This window comes from Leptodactylus fuscus, chromosome 7, assembly GCF_031893055.1.
Source record: "Leptodactylus fuscus isolate aLepFus1 chromosome 7, aLepFus1.hap2, whole genome shotgun sequence".
NCBI classification, from domain to species: Eukaryota; Metazoa; Chordata; class Amphibia; order Anura; family Leptodactylidae; genus Leptodactylus; species Leptodactylus fuscus.
Genome location: NC_134271.1, coordinates 115,264,683 through 115,287,367, shown reverse-complemented (window position 1 = coordinate 115,287,367; position 22,685 = coordinate 115,264,683). Strand labels below are relative to the sequence as shown.

At 43.3% G+C, this 22,685-nt stretch overlaps 1 protein-coding gene across 1 annotated transcript in view; it reads right to left on the bottom strand.

The window, feature by feature from the left end:
* ITPKA (inositol-trisphosphate 3-kinase A) overlaps positions 1–19,390 on the bottom strand; it is a 61,968-nt gene extending 42,578 nt beyond the window's left edge. The window contains exon 1 of the mRNA XM_075282892.1: positions 18,713–19,390. Within this exon, the coding sequence (XP_075138993.1) occupies positions 18,713–19,252 (540 nt within the window). The 5' untranslated portion in view covers positions 19,253–19,390. The remainder of the gene's footprint in view (positions 1–18,712) is intronic.
* Positions 19,391–22,685: the final 3,295 nt, after the last annotated feature.

The following is a 22,685-nucleotide window of genomic DNA, read 5'->3' as shown; positions in this document are numbered from 1 at the left end:
AACGGAGGTCACATACAGAGTATGACGGACCCCTTTGACTATAATGGGCTAGCCATTATTTTAAACAACCAGATGAAAAAAGTCCAACTTGCAGGACTTTCTGTCTGTCAATTTTCAACTCACATTGTGACACAGTCTCCAAACAGAGACTCTAACGCAGATGTGAAGGTAACCTTAGGGAGAAATAAACCGATAAACCGATCACAGACTGCCAGTGATTGAATATATCTGCACGGAACATGAGACACCAAGTATCATCTCAACTGCAGCGCCACAACAGGGGAAATGAAGCATTGCAGGGTTCCTAAAAATTAATACAAGTGACATTCTTCGTAGCTGCTTTCCCTTCCACTTTAAAGGGGCTCTATCAGCAAAATCATGCTGCTAGAGCCCCACATATGTGTGAATAGCCTTTAAAAAGGCTATTCAGGCACCGTAAATGTTATATTAAACTACACACACACACACACACCCCCCGTTTTAAAATAAAGCCCTAAAACAGAATGTGATAAACATACCCATCGTGCACAGTGGGCGGGCATTCAGGGTCCACCGTCTTCTTCATCCACACCTCCTCTTCCTGCGATGTCCTCGGGTCCCGTCTTCCTCTGGCGCTCGCGAACTGACATTGCTAAAAAAAATGGCCTGGGCGCATGTGCAGTAGCCGTAGTAGAAGCAGCATGCTACTGCACATGCGCCCAGGCCATTTTTTTTTTTTTTAGCAATGTCAGTTCGCGAGCGATGGAGGAAGACGGGACCCAAGGACATCGCAGGAAGAGGACGTGTGGATGAAGAAGACGGCGGACCCTGAATGCCCGCCCACTGTGCACGATGGGTAAGTTTATCACATTCTGTTTTAGGGTTTTATTTTAAAATGGGGGGGGGGGGGGGGTAATTTAATATAACATTTACGGTGCCTGAATAGCCTTTTTAAAGGCTATTCACGCATATGTGGGGCTCTAGCAGCATGATTTTGCTGATAGAGCCCCTTTAATAACTCATAATATCCTAACAGGGTGTATGGAAATAGTTTTCTAAACCAGACCAACCCTCTATGCACTGTTTTTAATTAAATGCAAAAACTTCATCTGGCCAAGAATTCTTCAGTTTCCTTAAAAGAAACCAATATAAGTGTTGGAGCTGAGCAGGCGCTTACAGACCTATTTTCAATGTACACAAACTGTTCGAGTACGGAAAACAAAATTATCAAACATGATGTGTCATGGATCAGCGCGCTGTAACAAGCTTGGATCCTGGAATATGCCTGTAGTGATGTGCAGACAACTGAAAACCAAACCCTCGCTGCTCAGCTCTCCATACCTAGCAGCCAAATGCCACCAGTCACCCACGATAGATCATATGAGTGCACCAGAGCATGAACCCAAAGCAGACGGGAAGACTCCACCACTGGAACGGCTTAACTCTTCAGACATTACTCAGCAGGACTCTAAACGGGTTTGATTATACATGGTCCAGGTCTTATACACTCATATAGTATACACATTGCCTGGTTACCTGGTAAGTTCCGCACATACACTAAGTCATATGTCAGACCAGTATGTGTTGCCATAACTTTAGATCTTTTCTGTGGAATAGGGTAGTAGATTTTGCAATTCAATGCGGAGGTATGCAGTAACAAAAAGTCTACTGTGTGTGCATTTATCGGAGTCTACTGTCTAAGGTTTACACTGTCAAAAACTCCTGACCAATATCTTAACGATAAAACAGAAATAAAATATGAGCAGAGCCTAAAGGGTTTTCACCACCAAAGAATGTAAAGGTATAGTGAGGACAAATGGTAGCACTTTCCAACAGCGCCTAACCACTGATCTTCAGAATAAAAGGGTTATACAGTCTTTTCCCAGTGATATGGTGCTATGTCGCACCACTAAATGGTCAGGGGTGCTGCAGCACGACCAAGGTAATGAGGAGTTTAGGACTAAGGCTATGGGGTGCTGTTCGCTGTGACTCCTGCGGAACAGCTGCAGTGTCTGAATGAGTCTTGCAACCACTTTTTCATGAGAAACACCCCATGGATCTATTGTAGGTCAGTGCCATTCAGATCAATTGGCATGAGCTGTAATGCCAGGCGCAAACACTATGCTACATGTTTGGTACTATGCCTAGTATACAATGATAATGCCCAAGTATTGCAGCCCATTCGTACAGCTGAGTACTGGGGTGGCTAGGAGTCACACTCCGACCAATCTAACGTTGAAGTCCTATCCCAATAAACACAAGTTTTAGCGATACCTAGGATAAAACATTTTTGGGAGCATTGCTTCAATATGCTTCACTGTGAATATTGACTACTCCGAGATACGCAAACTGAAGCAAAATAAAACAATAACATTGCAAGATGTGAACAATGGTATGAATGAAAAGACAATAAATGGGAAGACACATGGTTAGTGGCAGGAACTAGTTACAGTATTGTCCTAGATCATAAAAGACGTGAGTCAGTAAATCGGTTACAGCAGAAACATCTGTGAATACCGTTTTCAAGAGGATGAAGTCATCGCCATTCTTCTGAGTACAGGCTGACAAGCTTTTGTGTCTGTAACGTTTCTCCATGACCTCCTACTACTGTTGACAACACTCACGGCAGCGCATCATTTAGGCTCGAAACAAAAAACTGACTAGTGAAAGAAAATGTCCTTATACATTTATGGCTACTTTACCTAGGTGTATGTACGACACAGAAAGAGTCCCCTCTCAGGATCCCCCTTTATGAGACAAAGCAGAAAAGTCAATACCTCAACAATGTTTACTATCAGTTATGAGTTAGAGATCTTATTTCAATATATGTATGCTGCCACAGCTAAGAAGTGGTCATCTACAGTATTGCAATAGCGATGACCACATTTACAGCGACCAAACAAACTTGCTGACTTGTTCAAACATATGTTTCCACGTCCTATATTCTTTCCATATAAAATAGGTCATAAATATATCAATAATGTATTTTTAATCATGTGCCCCCTGTCCATATTTCCCGTCATATCAGATGCACCAAGATATTCATCACCCTGAAGCCTTTGTCAAAATCCTAGTGGAGCTGGCAAAGACTAAGTTGTACAGAGCTGTGGTAGGACCACTGGCACCTTGTTCTAGCGCTCAGCAGGGTCATATTGGTTGGAAAGACTGATGATAATATTTGGTGATATTTTAAAAATATCTCTCCTTAAGGAACCTCTTCTCACCCCCCACCCATAGGGAGGTGAATGGCTGCAGAGCTCATTTGGATGGACAGGGACGTCATCTATGTATCTGGGCCTACAAAGACCAGTAAGGCCCACCAGAAAGACAGCCAAATGAACTGCTGAGTGTAGGTTCTTCTGCTACTTCACTCCACTCCCTCCCTCTGTGTAAATTGTTTAGAATCTCGGAATACCCCTTTAAGTGATGCTGTGATGTAAATAACTATAACAAGCTAAACCTAACCGTTCTGTTCACCTAAGGTCATGACTCTATAAACTTGCTTCAGAAGTACTCGAACAGCATCACAGTACTCTAAGTGTTATCAATAGTTTACATCTCGGGTCATGCTACAATAACGCCCAAACCCCCACCCCCTCCCCACAGCATATTGATTGGGTAAACCAGGTAAGAGATAGGATAGGTGAGGCCTATTGTAATATCATGGCCTCTGTAGACACACAAATGGATTTCATATCGAGAAATCTACATGCAATAAACTTGCTAATAGCAAAACAAACACAAATGATCTTTTCCCTCTGGTATTATCTTCGGCAGCTTGACTGCCTCTTGATTCTACATTTATATTTCTGCCGCTAACTGTATGTGAAAGCTTGCATACGTTCCTGCCTGTTACACAGCATAGGTTTATTACAGCAAACTGCTTTGTAGTAATGTTGATGTAGGGTAATAAACACGGATGCAAGGAGTGGGATACCTCCTAAATGGTGGGCTGCAACCTGTGGCTCTGCCATAGATGCTGAATAACACCTACATAAGTGCTCGGTTTGAAAGGGCTCGTTCACACGGGGCAAGAGGGGGCGGATTTTGGTGCTGAATCCTCCTCAAAATCCGCCCCTCACAGTAGAGGTCTATGCAGACGGCTAGCGTTCTTTTTTCTGCTACCGGTTTGTTCCCACTAGGGGAAAAAAGAAGCGAGCTGCCCTTTCTTGAGGCGGATTCAGCTGCGGCATCCGCCTCGCGATAGCACCCTCTGGACTAGGCCCATTCATTTGAGCCTATTCCGGAGCGGGAAGCCACAACAGTAGCGGCAGGCGCATTTTGGTCCTATTCTGATGCAGCTTCCCCCGTCAAAATCAGGACCAAAATATGAGGTCCAGTGCCCTGTGTGAACGGAGCCAAAGAAATCCCCAAGACATGTTCTGCTTCAATGTAATCACATTCACACAGTCTGAACTGCAGCTGATTTTGATAGTGGTTTTCCTGGACTTTTTACTTGATCTTTAGGACAGGTCATCAAGCGGTGATCCGTGGGTGGGGGTCGACACTTAGGTCTGATCATAGCTCAGTCCCTTTCTTCACTCACTTAATGACAAAAACAAACTATTACCATTTCTATCTTGAAAGTATTTGCACTGTAGCATATATACCATAAGTGGTAATTGGGAGGAATGGCAATGGTACCTTATCAAGGCCGGACAGTTAATCACAGACCTAATTATCATTAGGGCTCTGGGGAAAAAAAATCCGCCTGCTCAACCACTATATCCGTAAGTGTAATTGTGGCAAATGAAAGCAGCTCTTGGAAGATGGAAACTTGGGCAGAAAGGAAGTAACAAGCAGTAATTGTTCACATTACTAAGAACAACAGGTTGATAATGAACTGCGCAAATTGAATAAGAGTCACAAAGTCCTGACTCTTGTCCCACTTAAAGAGATGAGGGATTTGATCTCCCGGTGGGTATATGGTAGGATAATGAAACTGTTCGCAGGTCTGATGATAGAACGCTCAAGGACACAATGAGTCAGAATGATCTTACCAGAAGCTGTAAATCTATAAAATAGTATGTGGGCGCTTTAACAGTTTTTATTACTGGAATGAACGCAGAGAGATAGGACCTGAGGTGACCATTCATCTTCAAAGAACGTTCGGCTGATAGCTATTGCCCCCACCTCCCCCATACGACAACTCGGAAGAGCATGTATGTGTTCTGAATGGGGAAGGGGAATATGTTTCTGCTAGACAACTCTGATGGTGGCTTATCCTCCATGAAAACAGAGGATCTGGCATGTCTAACATACTTAACATGGCTTATTCTTCTTTCCCTCCATATCATCTTTTGGGGGGAAGTTGGCAAAGTCCCATATACAATGGAGAGAGACAAGTATGGTTAGTTTTTCATGTATCTGAGTTCTTTCCATTTTGAAAAGTCAAGGGGGGCGCTAGCCTTCCCTATATGACTATGCATATGTAACAACATCGGTCTGAAATCACTGTTGTACTTCAGGTTACCTTGCTTTCTTGCTGTACAACCTGTGCTACTCCATATGGCCATCCTCCTGCTGCTGACGCCGTAGGATGGGTAAGCCATCCCTTTCAGCAGTCTGAGTTAAAGCTAAACCCAGAGTGCTCTGGTCTGTTTATACCTGCTTAGTTCTCTGTACAGTGCCTGAACAATATAGGTTCTTGTTTACCCTGCAAGGGTTTTGAGTTTCTGCTTGATCTTATAGTGACCACAACCTGATTTCCAACTCTGGTTCTGTTCCTCTGTATATGATCTTTTAGCTTCCCACGACTCTGCATATCCACTTCTTGCCACTGACCCTCAGACTCAACTTGACCACTTTATTGCCTGACACTCTGATATTTCGCATCAGCTTCTCTCTGTCCTTTGGGTCAGCTGCCACCTTACACTGGTCCCCTGCAATAAGACCAGATACCTATATAGAGGTGAAAACCAAAAGACCACTATGACTACAACTTCAGGATCCGTTATCTATTACAGCATCTATAGATAACTGTCAGTCACTGAGTAGCTTCTTCTCTTTGTCTTCTCAGCATAGATATATGAGTAGATAAGTCCTACTGAATCTTTTCCTAAGTGATATATCTGCTTAGCTTCTCATACTCCTATTCCTTGCCGCCTGCAGACTAGACTGCATTTTCCATGTTACAGATTCCCTTTAATAATGTATGGCACAAAGTGTCTTATTGTACTACTCGTTTATAAAAAGTTGTCTTAGAATTTGAGGTGCATTTTAATATTACACAGCAGCATTTTTCTTGTTTGGGACTGAAACCTTCTAAAATATGGGCAAATAAAAGAAGCTTTAATTGGAGGTCCTTAAAGGGGCTCTATCAATGGGAAAAGTAATTTTTAACTAAGTACATCCTTGCATAGCCTTTAGAAAGTCTATTCCACGCCTACCTTTTGTATGTAAATTGCCTCAGTGGCTTTTGAATGAGCCCATTTTTATTCATATGCTAATTAGCTTCCAGCCAGCACAGGAAGTTCCCAGCAGCACTCGTCCCTGCTATTATCTCCTATCCGTGTGTCTAAACAGAAAGCAGGACGTCAACAGCAGCCTGTGCTGTACACATACATAGGAAAGAATAGGCAGAAGGTGCACAGTGGGTGCACCGAGAGGCTAATTAGCATAGGAATAAAAACGGCATCATTCAAAAACCACTGAGGCGATTTACATACAAAAGGTAGGTGTGTAATAGCCTTTCTAAAGGCTATGCAAGGATGTGCTTAGTTAAAAATGAATGTTCCCAATGATACAGCCCCTTTAAAAAATCCACCGGTTAGTGACATAGTGCAGTCTCGCTGCTGAGAAAGTAAAATTTTAATCCGCACGAAAATTACCTGTAAGGTGCAACCGGGGCTGCTGGACCACCTGTCTTCAGCACCCAGTGTCATCCTCTAACCTACAGTAAAGATTGATAGATCCCAATACTTTGTTACCAGAGGTATAAATGGATGCAAAATAACCCAAAGAGAGCCCAGAGCACTGCTTCTAGGTACACTATATCCACAGTACAGTAGATATAGGATATGTGTACCAGCACTGGAAGTATAGGCCTGTAAGGACTCCATGTACTGTCATACATTTTTTTCAAAACACTACTCTACTCTAACAACGGAAAAAGATTGCTTACCTGGATAACATCTGCTGTAAACGTCCATTACTTCAACATTACAATAGAAAATATCAGTAGTATCTGTTGTTTTGCACTGTTACATGTTATTGTTACCGTTAATATCTTTTATGAACTCTTGAAATCTTCCTATATCATAAGAATCACCCGCATGTAAGGACAGCTTAAGTGCTGCCATATTTAAAGCCTGTCAGATAGCCCTCCATCAGAAAGCAGCAGGTGCATTTATTATGTAATGTGTGGGAGCATTTACATAAAACTGTCTAGACACCTGCATCATTCCGCTCTATAGCTATTATCCTTTATGGCCGCCTATTCGCCAGAGACACAGATGTGAGAATGCAGCAGCCTTACAAACAACTGTAAATCGATGGTGGGTTATCACTGATACTACACCTGAAAATCACATTGGGGTCCCCTATAAATGGAAAGTAAAAATGTCTTTGATTTGTGTGATGATATATTCTGAGGAACATCTGACAGCTGATGAAAGACGTCTCTAATACTAACAAATGACTGACAAACTCCTAATCTGTACATCATAGGCCTTAATCCTGCGAAATGGATAGTACACATTATACCTATCAGCCATGAGATTAAAGGGGTATTCTCATCTCACACCTAAAACTAACCAAGACACTGACATGTGAATAAGGGCCCGCAGTATAGGTTCACATCTGCGTTCGGGTTTCTGTTTGGGGAGTCTGCTTGGGGACCCCCGAACGGAGATCTATCCGGATAAAAAAGCGGTTACCTAAGGGTGCATTCACACTACGTATACGGCAGCTTATTCTGAACGTAAAACACGTTCAGAATAAGCGGCATATAAAGCAGCTCCATTCATTTCTATGGGAGCCAGCTTACGAGCGCTCCCCATAGAAATGAATGGGCTGCTTTTTTCACTACGAGCAGTCCCATTGAAGTGAATGGGAAGTGCTGGCGTGTACGGTAAGCTCTGCTCATGCCGAGCCGTACACGCGGGCACTTCCCATTCACTTCAATGGGACTGCTCGTAGTGAAAAAAGCAGCCCATTCATTTCTATGGGGAGCGCTCGTATGCCGGCTCCCATAGAAATGAATGGAACTGCTTAATACGCCGCTTATTCTGAACGTGTTTTACGTTCAGAATAAGCTGCCATATACGTAGTGTGAATACACCCTTAGAGTAAGTTCACACTGAGTTTTTTGGTCAGTATTCGTCTAAAAACCCTGAACAAAAAGACAGCTCCCACTGAAATCAATGGGAGTCGCTCAGGTCATTTTTCCGGAAGCCGTTTCTTCCGGCTCATTCTTCAGGCCGAGTCGCCTCGTGATTCGGCCTGAAGACACACCCTCCTCCAGACTAGGCCCTAATCCGGAGCAGAGTGCGCAGCTGGATGCCGGTACAGTTCACCAGCTCTCAGTCGCTGATACCCTGTTTTTGGATCAGAACCTGAGGCGGCCTTCGCCTCAGGTTCCGATCCAAAAAACCTCATGTGAACTTACTCTAAGAAAACCCTCAGACCCCATAGACTCTAATGGGGTCAGTGTGGTTTCCACTCAGTTTCCGCACAAAAAAATGCAGAGAGAAAAGCGCTGCTTGCAGGACTCTACTCTCTCTGCTTATTAATGTGCATAATTAAACGGAATGGCCCAAACGCAGATGTGAACCAGCCCTGAGACCTCCACCAAGAACGGGGGTTGGAGATAGCCAGAATAAAGTACACTTCAATGGGTGTGCTCGAGACTGTTGAAGTATAGCAGTCAGCTATCTCGGTATCCCATTGAAGTGAATGGGAATGCCATCCACCACCATTCACACCTACATTCAGCCTGGATGGGGTCATCACTGAACATACTACTGACACATACAGTAACAGATCTGCAAGCCAATCGTGCCAGGTCCATATCCATGTAAGCTCAGGACAGACAGCTATACACTCCTCAGGTAGTACTGGATCATAGACCAGAACACAGTATGCAAACATATAAACAGTGCAAAGGCTGCAAGGGTAGTCTGCTACCATGTGTCGCACATGACAGTAAGTGGCTAGCGAATACTACTGTGGATTTGCCACACACTGCAGGCAGGTTCCTGCTTCTATTTCGATTACTCCGCTCATTTCCCTATACTAATATGAGGTGTTTTAATCCCTGAAGAATTGGCACAGATATAACAGGAGCAGATTGTCAAGTGCACACTTACAGATTCACTGTATACAAATAAAATGGAAATCTGTGTGGCACCGAGGAGTTCCCTGACATTAAAGCTGTCAGCTAACAAATATTTGCACAGCAGCGGCCTGTGCCATGTTATTAGACACTGCGCTGGCACAGACCACATTAAGATGCACTTGTACAAATGGAGGCAGAAAATAATGCTGAAGAAAGAACCGATTTGGGAATAACTGGTTTTCATGCTAAATATCTAGCTCTTTTCTTAGTGTTACATAGCAACATTGGCTGTGAGAGCCATCGCACGTCCAAGGATTGTTGTGCTGCAACTAATAGGAGTCCAAGCAAATGAGAATTCACTGCAAACGCCGACTTGCAATGTGAGCCCATTACTTTACATCGGCTGCCAAATTCACAGAGTAGTCCTAGTGTTTGATTTACTTTTCCAAGTATGCTGCAAACAGCACAAAAAGCCATTTACTAATACACAGTTACCACTTGTTCGCAGCCAATGCCTCCCATTTAGCAGTGCCATTCCCTTGTTTAGTTTCCTGCCCTGTTTGGCGAGCCCTCAATAAGGCCACTGATGAAGGGGCACAGAACAAACACAGCCCTCAACAAGGTCTACTGAATAAGACTGTGCCCAGCATGGTATATTAGGGCATGTGCAATGCCACGCACTGGTTAAAAAATACACTGGGGATCTTGTAATCCTATAGACTGCACTGAAATCGATCAATAGTACTACAAGTCTTACTCGCATGCTACTGTTAAGGGTAAGTTCAGACGGGGTTTTTTGGTCTGGAACCTGAGGCAAACCGGCATCCAGCTGCGCACTCCGCTCCGGATTAGGCCCAATGAATGGGCCCAGTCCGGAGGAGGGAGTGTCTTCAGGCCGAATCGCGAGACGACTCGGCCTGAAGAATGAGCACCTCACTTCTTTTTTCCGGGAGCCGGAAGAAACAGCTCCCGGAAAAAAACTCCTGAGCGGCTCCTATTGATTATCAATGGGAGCCGTCTTTTTTGGTCAGGAGTTTGAGGCGGATGCGGCCTCAAAATCCTGACCAAAAATCTCCATGTGAACTTACCCTTAGAAGGCGTAGGGCATGTGCAAGTGTCTTCTGCATGCTAAAGAGGACCTCTCACCACCTCCAGTTCTTTGCATCCTTTAACACGTGCTGATCCACTGATTCCAGCATAGTTGGAAATTTTTCTCTAGCCCTCGTCGTTCCTGAGTAATAAGTACAGTTAATTTTGGAGCCTGATATAGCTAATTAGACTCCCTATTGTCATGTGGGTGGTCCCAGGGAAGAGCAGGCAAGGGGATATGATTCAGGATTTAAAGAATTGGAGATGGGGATGATGGCCTCATGTGGTGGAAATGCAGAGGCAAAAACTGCGGCATTTTACAGTCCTTGTAAAGTGAATGCGAGTATCTAGAGTACCTCATCCACACATTGTGGAAAAATAAGTGCAGCAGATAAGCTGCAATTTCTAAAACTGTTGCGTTTTTGGAAATTGCAGCATGTCAATTATACCGATGGTTTCCATATAGGTATAATGGAAGTAGAAAGTTTACAGAGGAAACCTCTGCAGACTTTCTGTGAAAACCGTTGCTGCAGTTTTTCCAGCATTGCTTTTTGCTGCAGCCCACTATGTGGCACCTTAGTCTAAAGAGGTTTCACAGCTTCCAAAAACAGTGCCACAACTATCTATACATTGCCTGGCATTGCACCTCAGTCCTGTTCACTTCAACATTTTAAGTAGTTTGTAAATGTTACATGGCTGGGAAACCCCTCTAGTAACCTGAGGTATTGCTCAGCCTCACTTCTGCTTCTTAAATGACATGTAATGTAACAGTTATATGCGTGCAATTTCACACAATGCCCCTACGACAAGGCTTAAAGGGCTTGTCCAGTTCCTTTTTTATTTCACCTATACTCAGGATAGGTCATCAAGGGGGGGTACGTACCTGGGGTCCCTGCTGATCAGCTATGTGAAGGGGGTACAGAGCTAGGCTAAAATTATACTGCACAGACACTATAAAACATATGCCGTGTGATATAAACAGACATGTAAGAACACACGTCATGGCCCCCTCAAATAGATGATCAGCGGGGTACTGGCTATTGGCTCCCACACTGATCTCTTATTGGTAACCTACCTTGGGGGTATGTTATCAATACAAAATGAACAGGAAACCCCTTTAACCACCAGAACACAAGCAGGAAGTGTTGTCACAGGGACACAAGAGAAGAGAAGCTGCAGTCTGCAGCTCATTAATATCCTATGCATAGAATAAGACATACTTGTGGTTTATGACACACTGAATACATTCAAGGTAATAAGAAACAGTGCAGCACGGTAGGAGATGTGCCATTAACGTATCGCTTCTCGATGACAAGTAGTAACGTCATCTAGTGTTACAAGGGAGCAGCGGGTAAGGACACAACTTGTCACTATTATATTTGTTCTCACATTAGTCATACACTACAGTAACACGTCCTCCATCACTTACTGAGCAGATAACAGTGGGCATATGGGCCAGCACTGTATTGTATGTAGTGTATTACCAGACAATGCCGTACACATTAATTAACTTATTAACACTTTCATGAACGGCTTATTTTTAACCTTAATAATAAGACTGATAGTAAAAGGGGTTCACGTGTAGCTTTCTGCCTGCAGGGGGCGCTCTGCAGGATTATCCATGAAGGTGGGACAATGCACTGCTGAGCCAATGGACTACAATGGCCACTATGAGGGAACTACTAGGGAGAAGTGGTCACAGTTTACTCATTGCTGTGACTTTGCTGTAAGTAAATAACCTGCTAGGGCCCTGATAGTCAATAGAAGGGCTAGAATCAGAATAGAGTGGCTACCTTGACGTATAATAAGGATGGTACAATAGTATAAATTTGTATCATACTATGGTTAAATCCTCCTTTTGGTGCGGCACTTGCTGACAGTTTCCCGCAGATTATTACTATTCGCTAATGTTTGAGGGACCTTTCTAACAAAAAGCAGTAACCTCAAGAAATGCAAACACAAAACACAGCAAATGTGGAGCAAACAAGCAGCAAAATGCCTGTGCTTCTTGCTATTTTCCTGCTATGTGTTGCATGTTTTTCTTCCCCATATAAGCAGTGTTTTTGCAAATTTGCTATATGGGGATGAGGATACATAGACTCTTTGCTGGGACTATAACGTGCAGCATTTAAAACCTCTTTTCTGCTGTTTTCGCAATGTGTGGCTTCAGCCTAAAGGTATTCTCTGATCCTATTCTCTATTACTTGTCACTGTTTACGTATGTTCCTTATGACTTCTTCTGCATTTTTTACATTACTTCTTTGACTGTCTTCACACTTGTTACTGTTCTGTATTGTTTTTGATGTTTCTCAATAAATATCTTTGAAGCTAAAGGTATTCCCTTCTTGTCAGAGTCGAACACAATGGGGCAGATTTGCTAATCCTGTCTAGACTAATGCGGGTTGATAAATCTGGCACACCTTTAGAAAGTTTAGTTTAAGCTTACACCACCTATTAGTTGCCATAGTTGGCACAGCATATTGTCCATTTTGTTGTCCTGACTTGTGTTAAGCTGGAGGTGTTTGCATAGGTTTCCTCCAGGTACTCCGGTTTCCTCCAACACCCTAAAGACATACTGATAGGGAAATGTAGATTGGGAGCCCTATATGGGAGAGTGCCTGGCAATGTCTGTAAAGCGCTGTGGAATATGTTGGTGCTATTGAAGGAAGCAAAATAAATAAGATGAGCCATTTGGTCATTTAGCTGCTCCACTTGGTGAGATTGGGCCCATAAGACTGGCTGTAACTCATGTCAGAAAACAGACATGCGCTACAGCTGAAATCTATCCCAGCCCCTGAGCAGCATAGATTTAGATTCTAGTGCAAGGGACCTTCTGAGACAGCCTCAGTAACTGATTAAGATTGGTGTAGGAAATGATAATCTCAATAAATTCCCTCCAACAGTGTATTAAATAAATAACAAACTGTATAAAACCCATTTAAAACTGCCTAGTTGCTGTATGAGTGTTCCACTTCACAGCAGGCTGTAAAATGATATGCTTTCTTACAGCAGCCCCTTGTGCTGACATCTAGTGGCCAATATGAAAAGTGCAATTATTTATTTTGCTTAGGCCTGGTTTGCATCTGCGTTCAGTATTCCATTCGGGGACTACAAACGCATTAAAAAGCAGTTAGCTAAGAAACCACACGGACCCCATAGACTATAATAGGGTCCGTGTGGTATCCGCACATTGTCCTTACGAATCATGTGGAGAGAAAAGTACTGCAAGCACTTTTACCCCAAGCGAGCTCCCCAAACGGAATACCGAACGCAGATGTGAACTGGCTCTTACTTATTTTTATTTTATTAACATGGATAAATACATTAATAATTACAAATAAACACTGACAAAAGGAAAAGGTATATTTAAACAAAATCCCCAGTGCCAGGTTTAGTAAACTTTTGAGACTCCTTTATTTTGGACAAGAGTTTGATTTGACTTGCTGAATACTTAATATTTTAATATATAATAGGAAATAGGTTCCCATTCATTTATTACAGATGATCCCACCATATACATGTGCTGTAAGGAGTGGGCATGGCTACACTGTAACAGATCAGCAGTGCAAGATATAACCGGGCAATAAGTGAATCTCCAAGTGCACAATAATATCACAATGAAGGATTTCTACTGGTCAGCTCAACTATGTCCCATCACAAACAAAGTATTTCTGGTAGAAATATATATATGGACGATACCAAAATCACCTGGCAAAATACCCAGGCAGAGAATTACGGATATCAGTGGGCAGATATGGAAGTCCTCACACATAAAACTGAGCATCCGTGCAAAGGGACCTTCGAACCATGTAACTAATCCCACTGCAAGCATCCACTGGCACCAGATCACACACATAGCTGCACAAAGAATTCCACATGCAAGACAAGGCACAATGTCCATTAATGTGGACAGGCACTTGGCACACGCACTGGTTTCCTCATCACTGGACTCTCTGCAGCTTTTTAATACATGCCAGTCACATCTGAATGTCTGTAGCCAGTATCAGTGAGCCCAGTTTATAACCATAAACACCTTTGTCTTCTTACAACGTATTACTGCAAACAGCATACAGGTCATCACAATACAGCACTGTCAAGACATTGCCACAAACTGAAATGTGCCAGTCAAAATATGCCATGCTCCCATTACCATTCAAACCCATGCTGTGAGCTCTGTATATAGGCCGTCTGACTAAAGTCCTGTACCCTATGCTATTCACCCACTAGTTTGCCATCTGGGCACACCATCTGGCTGATGGACATCCCGTGCAACAATGTCAACAGATAATGACCTGCTCCTTGTTTGTCACTAACCTGCAAAGTGCTAGTCAAACAATATCTGACTTGCTGGAAATCCTGTGCGCATACGCCATAGAGCACAGTATAACTGTGTTACACTCTGTAACCACCATGTCACTGTCACGTGCCAATTAACCACAGTTGGAGTTGACTTTTCACTATGACAGGAAGCAGTTATTTACCCTATGCCAATTATAACCTGCCCTATACCACCCAGCCATTGGCACCCTGCCTGGTGCTACCCCAATCCTACACCCTATGCTGTTCAGAAAATCTAGCACTGTATGCTAGTCAAACACGATCCAATACTGTGCCACCTACTGGCTGTTAAGTGTCACTTTTTAGCACTATGGCAGCATATCCTGCCTTGTGTCACTGTCACACTGTTCTGACATTTAGCCACTGTTCCGGTCACCCATCTTCAGACATTTTCTGCCACTTATGCACTAGGGTCCATTTATCTACTTGTGCCAATATGCCCGTCAAATGTCTTACACGTTGTGCCAGTCACCTAGGTACTATCAGGCTCCTCCTGCACCCTGTGCCAGTCCCTTAGACATCATCAGGTTTCTCCCACATCCTGTGCAGGTCACCTAGGCACTGTCAGGTTGCACCTAATTACATTCACATAGGCACTGTCAAGCTCCTCCTGAACTCTGTGCCAGTCACTCAAACATTATCAGACCCCTCATGTGCCAATCACCTAAGCACTTTAAGGATCCACCTGCACCCTGTGCTAATCACCTAGAGACTGTCCTGCTCTTCTTTGCACCCAGTGCAATTCACCAAGACATTGTCAGGCTCATCCTGCACCTTATGTCTAAACACCTAGAGACTGTCCGAATTCTGTTTGCACCCAGTGCCATTCACGTAGGCACTGTCAAGTTCCTCCGGCACATAGGTACTGTCAGGATGTTCCTGCACCCTGTGCTATTCACTTTGACACTGCCTGGCTCTTCTTTGACCAGCTCCTCCTGCACCTGTAACAGTCACCTGGGCACTGTCCAGCTCCTCCTGCACCTATACTTGTCACCTGGGCACCGACCAGCATTTCCTGCACCTTGTACCAAACATTTCCCTACCCTATGCACCATTCATCCCCTGTCCTACAATCAACACCACCTAGGTTCTTGGTGCCCTTCAGGCCCTGCTGTCTCCCCATGCACTATTATAGTCACTACCTGTACGTGCACTATAATAGTCACTACCTGTACAATATAATAGTCACTACCTGTACTGTGCACTATAATAGCCACTACCTGCACTGTGCACTATAATAGTCACTACCTGTACTGTGCACTATATTAGTCACTACCTGTACTGTGTACTATAATAGTCACTACCTGTACTGTGCACTATAATAGTCACTACCTGTACTGTGTACTATAATAGCCACTACCTGTACTGTGCACTATAATAGCCATTACCTGTACTGTGCACTATAATAGTCACTACCTGTACTGTGCACTATAATAGTCACTACCTGTACTGTGGACTATAATAGTCACTACCTGTACTGTGCACTATAATAGTCACTACGTGCACTGTGCACTTTAATAGTCACTACCTGTACTGTGCACTGTAATAGCCACTACCTGTACTGTGCACTATAATAGTCACTACCTGTACTGTGCACTATAATAGTCACTACCTGTACTGTGCACTATAATAGCCATTACCTCTACCGTGCACTATAATAGTCACTACCTGTACTGTGCACTATAATAGTCACTACCTGTACTGTGCACTATAATAGTCACTACCTGTACCGTGCACTATAATAGTCACTACCTGTACTGTGCACTATAATAGTCACTACCTGTACTGTGCACTATAATAGCCATTACCTGTACTGTGCACTATAATAGTCACTACCTGTACTGTGCACTATAATAGTCACTACCTGTACTGTGCACTATAATAGTCACTACCTGTACTGTGCACTATAATAGTCACTACGTGCACTGTGCACTTTAATAGTCACTACCTGTACTGTGCACTATAATAGTCACTACCTGTACTGTGCACTATAATAGTCACTACCTGTACTGTGCACTATAATAGTCACTACCTGTACTGTGCACTATAATAGTCACTACCTGTACTGTGCACTATAATAGTCACTACCTGTACTGTGCACTATAATAGTCACTACCTGTACTGTGCACTTTAATAGTCACTACCTATACTGTGCACTATAATAGTCACTACCTGTACTGTGCACTATAATAGTGACTACCTGTACTGTGCACTATAATAGCCACTACCTGTACTGTACACTATAATAGTGACTACCTGTACTGTGCACTATAATAGTCATTACCTGTACTGTGTACTATAATAGTCACTACCTGTACTGTGCACTATAATAGTCACTACCTGCGCTGTGCACTATAATAGTCACTACCTGTACTGTGCACTGTAATAGTCACTACCTGTACTGTGCACTATAATAGTCACTACCTGTACTGTGCACTGTAATAGTCACTACCTGTACTGTGCACTATAATAGTCACTACCTGTACTGTGCACTATAATAGTCACTACGTGCACTGTGCATTATAATAGTCACTACCTGCACTGTGCACTATAATAGTCACTACCTGTACTGTGCACTGTAATAGTCACTACCTGTACTGTGCACTATAATAGTCACTACCTGTACTGTGCACTATAATGGTCACTACCTGTACTGTGTACTATAATAGTCACTACTTGTACAATATAATAGTCACTGCCTGTATTGTGCACTATAAGTCACTCCCTGTATGTGCACTATAATAGTCACTACCTGTATTGTGCACTATAATAGTCACTACCTGTACTGTGCACTATAATAGTAATTACCTGTACTGTGCACTATAATAGTCACTACCTGTACAATATAATAGTCACTACCTGTAAAATATAATAGTGACTCCCTGTACAATATAATAGTGACTCCCTGTACACTATAATAGTGACTCCCTGTACAATATAATAGTGACTACCTGTACATCATAATAGTGACTACCTGTACATCATAATAGTGACTACCTGTACAATATAATAGTCACTACCTGTACTGTGTATTATAATAGTGACTCCCTGTACATTATAATAGTCACTACCTGTACAGTGCATTATAATAGTGACTCCCTGTATAATATAATAGTGACTCCCTGTACAATATAATAGTGACTCTCTGTACAGTGCATTATACTAGTGACTCCCTGTGCAGTGCATTATAATAGTCACTATCTGTACTGTACAATATAATAGTGACTCCCTGTACAATATAATAGTGACTCCCTGTGCATTATAATAGTCACTATCTGTACTGTACAATATAATAGTGACTTCCTGTACAATATAATAGTGACTCCCTGTACAGTGTATTATAATAGTGACTCCCTGTACATTATATAGTGACTCCCTGTACAATATAATAGTGACTCCCTGTACAATATAATAGTGACTCCCTGTACTGTATAATATAATAGTGACTCCCTGTACAACATAATAGTGACTCCCTGTACAATATAATAGTGACTCCCTGTACTGTATAATATAATAGTGACTCCCTGTACAATATAATAGTGACTCCCTGTACAATATAATAGTGACTCCCTGTACTGTATAATATAATAGTGACTCCCTGTACAATATAATAGTGACTCCCTGTACAGTGTATTATAATAGTGACTCCCTGTACATTATATAGTGACTCCATGTACAATATAATAGTGACTCCCTGTACTGTATAATATAATAGTGACTCCCTGTACAATATACTAGTGACTCCCAGTACAGTGCATTATACTAGTGACTCCCTGTACAGTGTATTATATAGTGACTCCCTGTACATTATATAGTGACTCCCTGTACTGTATAATATGATATAGTGACTCCCTGTACAATATAATAGTGACTCCCTGTACAATATACTAGTGACTCCCTGTACAGTGCATTATACTAGTGACTCCCTGTACTGTGCATTATACTAGTGACTCCCTGTACAATATAATAGTGACTCCCAGTGCCACAGGTCAGCAGTAATATTCTGAGCAGCCGGAGATATTTCCTTACCAGGTTCTGCTCCTCGCTGTGTTCCAGGTCCACATTGCCCTGGCTCTTGCTCTCGGAGTCGCTGAGCAGGTCATCCTCGGAGTCTTCCAGCGGAGAAGAGGAGCCGGTGGAGGACAGGGACGTGCTGGACACGGAGAGCCTCCGGCTGGTTAGCTTTAACAAGCCCTCAGTCCTCATCCCATCCCAGCCGGGCATCTCTATGAGCACTGCTGGGCTGGGGGGCGCCTGCGGCTCCTCACTAGTGGTCACCAGCAGCTGCGGGATAACGTGGTTCTTCCGCGCATCTTCCCAGCTCCCTCTCCTCGGCTCCTCGGATACCTCCCCGTTGCTCCTGTGCCAGCTCCCGCTGCCCATCCTTCTCCTGCGCCTCGGCTCCCGCTGGCCGTCCCGCTCCGCCACGCACCGAGCTTCAAAGTATAGTCGCAGCTCCCCTACGCTCAGTCGCTTCCGACCACTGCCTAGATTAGGAGAAACAGGGGGCTCCCCTGGCCCCCCATGATGGTTCATTCCGCTGTCGCTTGTTACTTCTGAGGGAATCATCCAAAAGGTTGCCTGGCGGGGGGGATTGAGGACAGCGTGCTACAGGGAAGTGTGAGTGTCTGTCATAGAAGTGTCTGTAGGCTGCTGCGTGAGGCAGAGCACTGAGGTGCAGTGACTGCTCTACACACTGTACTACTCACTTCCTCCTTCTCAACCTGGGACTTGCAATGTGTGGGAGGGAGGGCTTGTTGTCTTTATTCTGTAGTTAGACTTGTGCTGCATTGTAGACAGGTTTTACAACTCTGTCATGGCTATTATTACAGTACAGGTGTGACACACGTACTGTAAGCTTCCAAATGGCTGGCAATGGTGGGTAAAATGATTGCAAAAACAGTGCAAAAAACTTGAAGCAATAAACCTAAACAGCCAGAAAAAGTTCACAATATATGAGCAACAATTTGTTACGTTACCGTGGTCTTCGATCCGCCCCCGACAGAAAAATCGCTATTTGCAACCTCTCAGCCAAACCACCAATATTTTGCTGTTTATACCATTTTGCTTACATATCTTTGTCACCCTGGAGCCCAAGTCTCCTGATACCAACCCAGAAATACAGAAAAAAAGTGTTTTCTCCTAATGTAATAAGACTGTAACATTAAGCACCCTCGGGCCTACGCAGCCATGTTGATACAAAAACAGAAAAAAGTTATGACCGAGCCAAAACTGGATGAATCGTAAAGATATGATCTGAGTATGTGGCAGGTAAGGATGAGTCACGGGAAAGGTTCAGCTGGAAATAGTCGACCTGACTGAGATCCAGCAGTATAAGGCCCGGTTCACATCTGCGTTCGGGTTTCCATTTGGGAAGTCCACTTGGGGACCCCCTGAATGGAAACCTATACGCATAAAAAAGTGGTTACCTAAGGAAACTCGCGGACCCCATAGACTATAATGGGGTCCATGTGGTTCCCCAAACAGAAACCCGAACGCAGATGTGAACCGGGCCTACGGGTAAGTTCGCGCAGGTGATTCTTACATCACAAATACCTCTCCAACAACCAGTTCTGTGGAACTCAGCAGAAAGCTGAAGCCCTTGGTTGATCTGGCTAATATACAACGTGGCTAGTCAATCGTAAGACTTGTGCCACTGTGCATTGATTCACCCTCGGAAACAAGACACCTGTTTTCCCAGCTAAAAAAGAAGTGTCCATCACTGAGTCCTATTTCAGGTGGAATTTAGAGGTGGAATCCGACTCAAAACCAACTTTTTCCATGTGGATATACCGTAAGACCAATGGCTTATAGGGTATACACAATTTTCTCTAATGTGAGGTACAGTCCTTCAAAATTGGACAAAAACAGCAGAACCATTTCTTTATAAGGCCTTATGAACAGTTGTATATACTGCCTTTCCTCTCCTATGTCACAACTTGTTCATTATCCTCAGGATAGGTCAGCTTTATCGTTGCTGTAGAAAACCCCATTAGGCTAAAGTCACACATAGCAAATCTGTTGTCTGTATCAATCTGTATGGCATCAACCTGTGGCAAAAAGCAGCCGAAATTGAGTGTTTTTTTCAATCTTTGCACTGCAAAAGTAGTTTGCATAGTTACATCTCTCAGGATCTTGTATGTCTATTTGTAAGGCCCCCTTCAGATGTCAGAAAATGAAGAGAAACTTGAGACAGATATCCACCTCGGATTCCTCTTCATTTTCTATCCCCCAGCTACCTGCAGATGAATGGCCCTCATCAGTGGGGAGTTTCTTACCCATCAACAAAAACAATGTCAGGACATATCAGAGCGCAATCTGCTGATGATTTGTGGGAGGGGGGAGAATCTGTCACAAAATCAGCAGCACTGCACTGTCACCATCTTAGTTTGGGCACATGGGCACTATTTCTGCTTGAGGAATACCACTGCACCGCACAATAAAAGATATGAACAGTTACACTAATATACAGTATCTATAAGAAAAGAATTACAGGTGCTGAAATCCGGAGAATAGACCAGTGGCAAACAGGGAGAACAGGTTAGGCTTAGTCTAACATAACAACACAAACACCATAGTGAGTAGTAACTGAGGAATTAACGGGGTATTTTTATCTTAGACATTTAGGGCACATCCATATGTGGGTCTCGCCTATCTCCATAACTGAAGTCCCATGAACTTACTCCATTCCATCTATTGATATGACCACTATGAATGGGGAGGTGTCTCTCTGCATTGACATATATGGGAAATCCAAAAACAGCCAAGTACTCTTGTGTTAGTGATAACATTTTACACCGATCAACTGTGGCCTGAATGGTACCTGGCTAATGTCGTGTGGGCCACCAACACAGCTCTAGTGTGCCAAGGCATTCACTTTACAAGACCTCTAAAGTTGTCCTGTGGTGTCTGTGCTTAACCAAAGGTTAAAACACTTCAGGGGTATTCTAGAACAATTAGGGTAAGTTCATACGGGGTTTTGTGGTCCAGAACCTGAGGCGGAGGCCACCTCAGGTTCCGGACCACAAAGACCACAAACTGGGTAGCCGCGACTGAAAACCAGTACACTGCATGGGCATCCAGTTGTGCACTCCACTCCGGATTAGGCCTAGTGAATGGGTATAGTTAGGAGGAGGGAGTGTCTTCAGGACAAATCGCGAGGCGACGGCCTGAAGAATGAGCATCTCACTTCTTTTTCCGGGAGCCAGAACAAAACAGTAAAAATAACTGACCAGCTCCCATTGATTTCAATGGGAGCCATCTTTTTGGTCAGGATTTTGAGGCGGATACGGCCTCAAAATCCTTACCAAAAACCTCTGTGTGAACTTACCCTTACATTCAGGGCTGAAAAGTCAGAGTCTGGGCTAGTTTTGGGTGGAGTTGATAAGAAAATTTACTGACTCTGGCTTCACACTAAAGTGATTCTTTATTATATATTACACAATTATTGATATTTTATAATTAAATAGATGCGCAATTTGTTACATTTATTCACCGGCTTTTATGTGAATTAGAGGAGCTTTACTGCTTCTATCTGGCCAAGGATGTCAGCCATTTTTGAAGGAGTCGGAGCAGGAGTCTGAGTGGGGCTGTGGGAAAATAGAGGAGTCAGTTTCTGAGGTTTAGTCTACTGACTCCTCAGCAAGTTAGCATAACATATACATAAACATTTCATTCATAGGAGAATGGATACAAGTGATGTACAATTAATAAATGTAACTTTATAGAAATACACTCTCAGTTCTATATATAATGTAACCACATGTAATGTCACCATATCAGGGCAGGATTCTGGATCTTCTTTTGTCATTTCATCCCTAGAGGACAATTGGATGTCCCCAGTGTTTAATTATTCAGGTGTGTCACCAGGTACCGGCACTATGTGATAATACCGTCACATAGTAACACCTCTCACTCAGTAACACTCTAATAATCCACTTGTTATATGGAGTATATAGGTGCGCTCTTTCAGGCTTATAGATAGTGCTTGTATCGCGATATC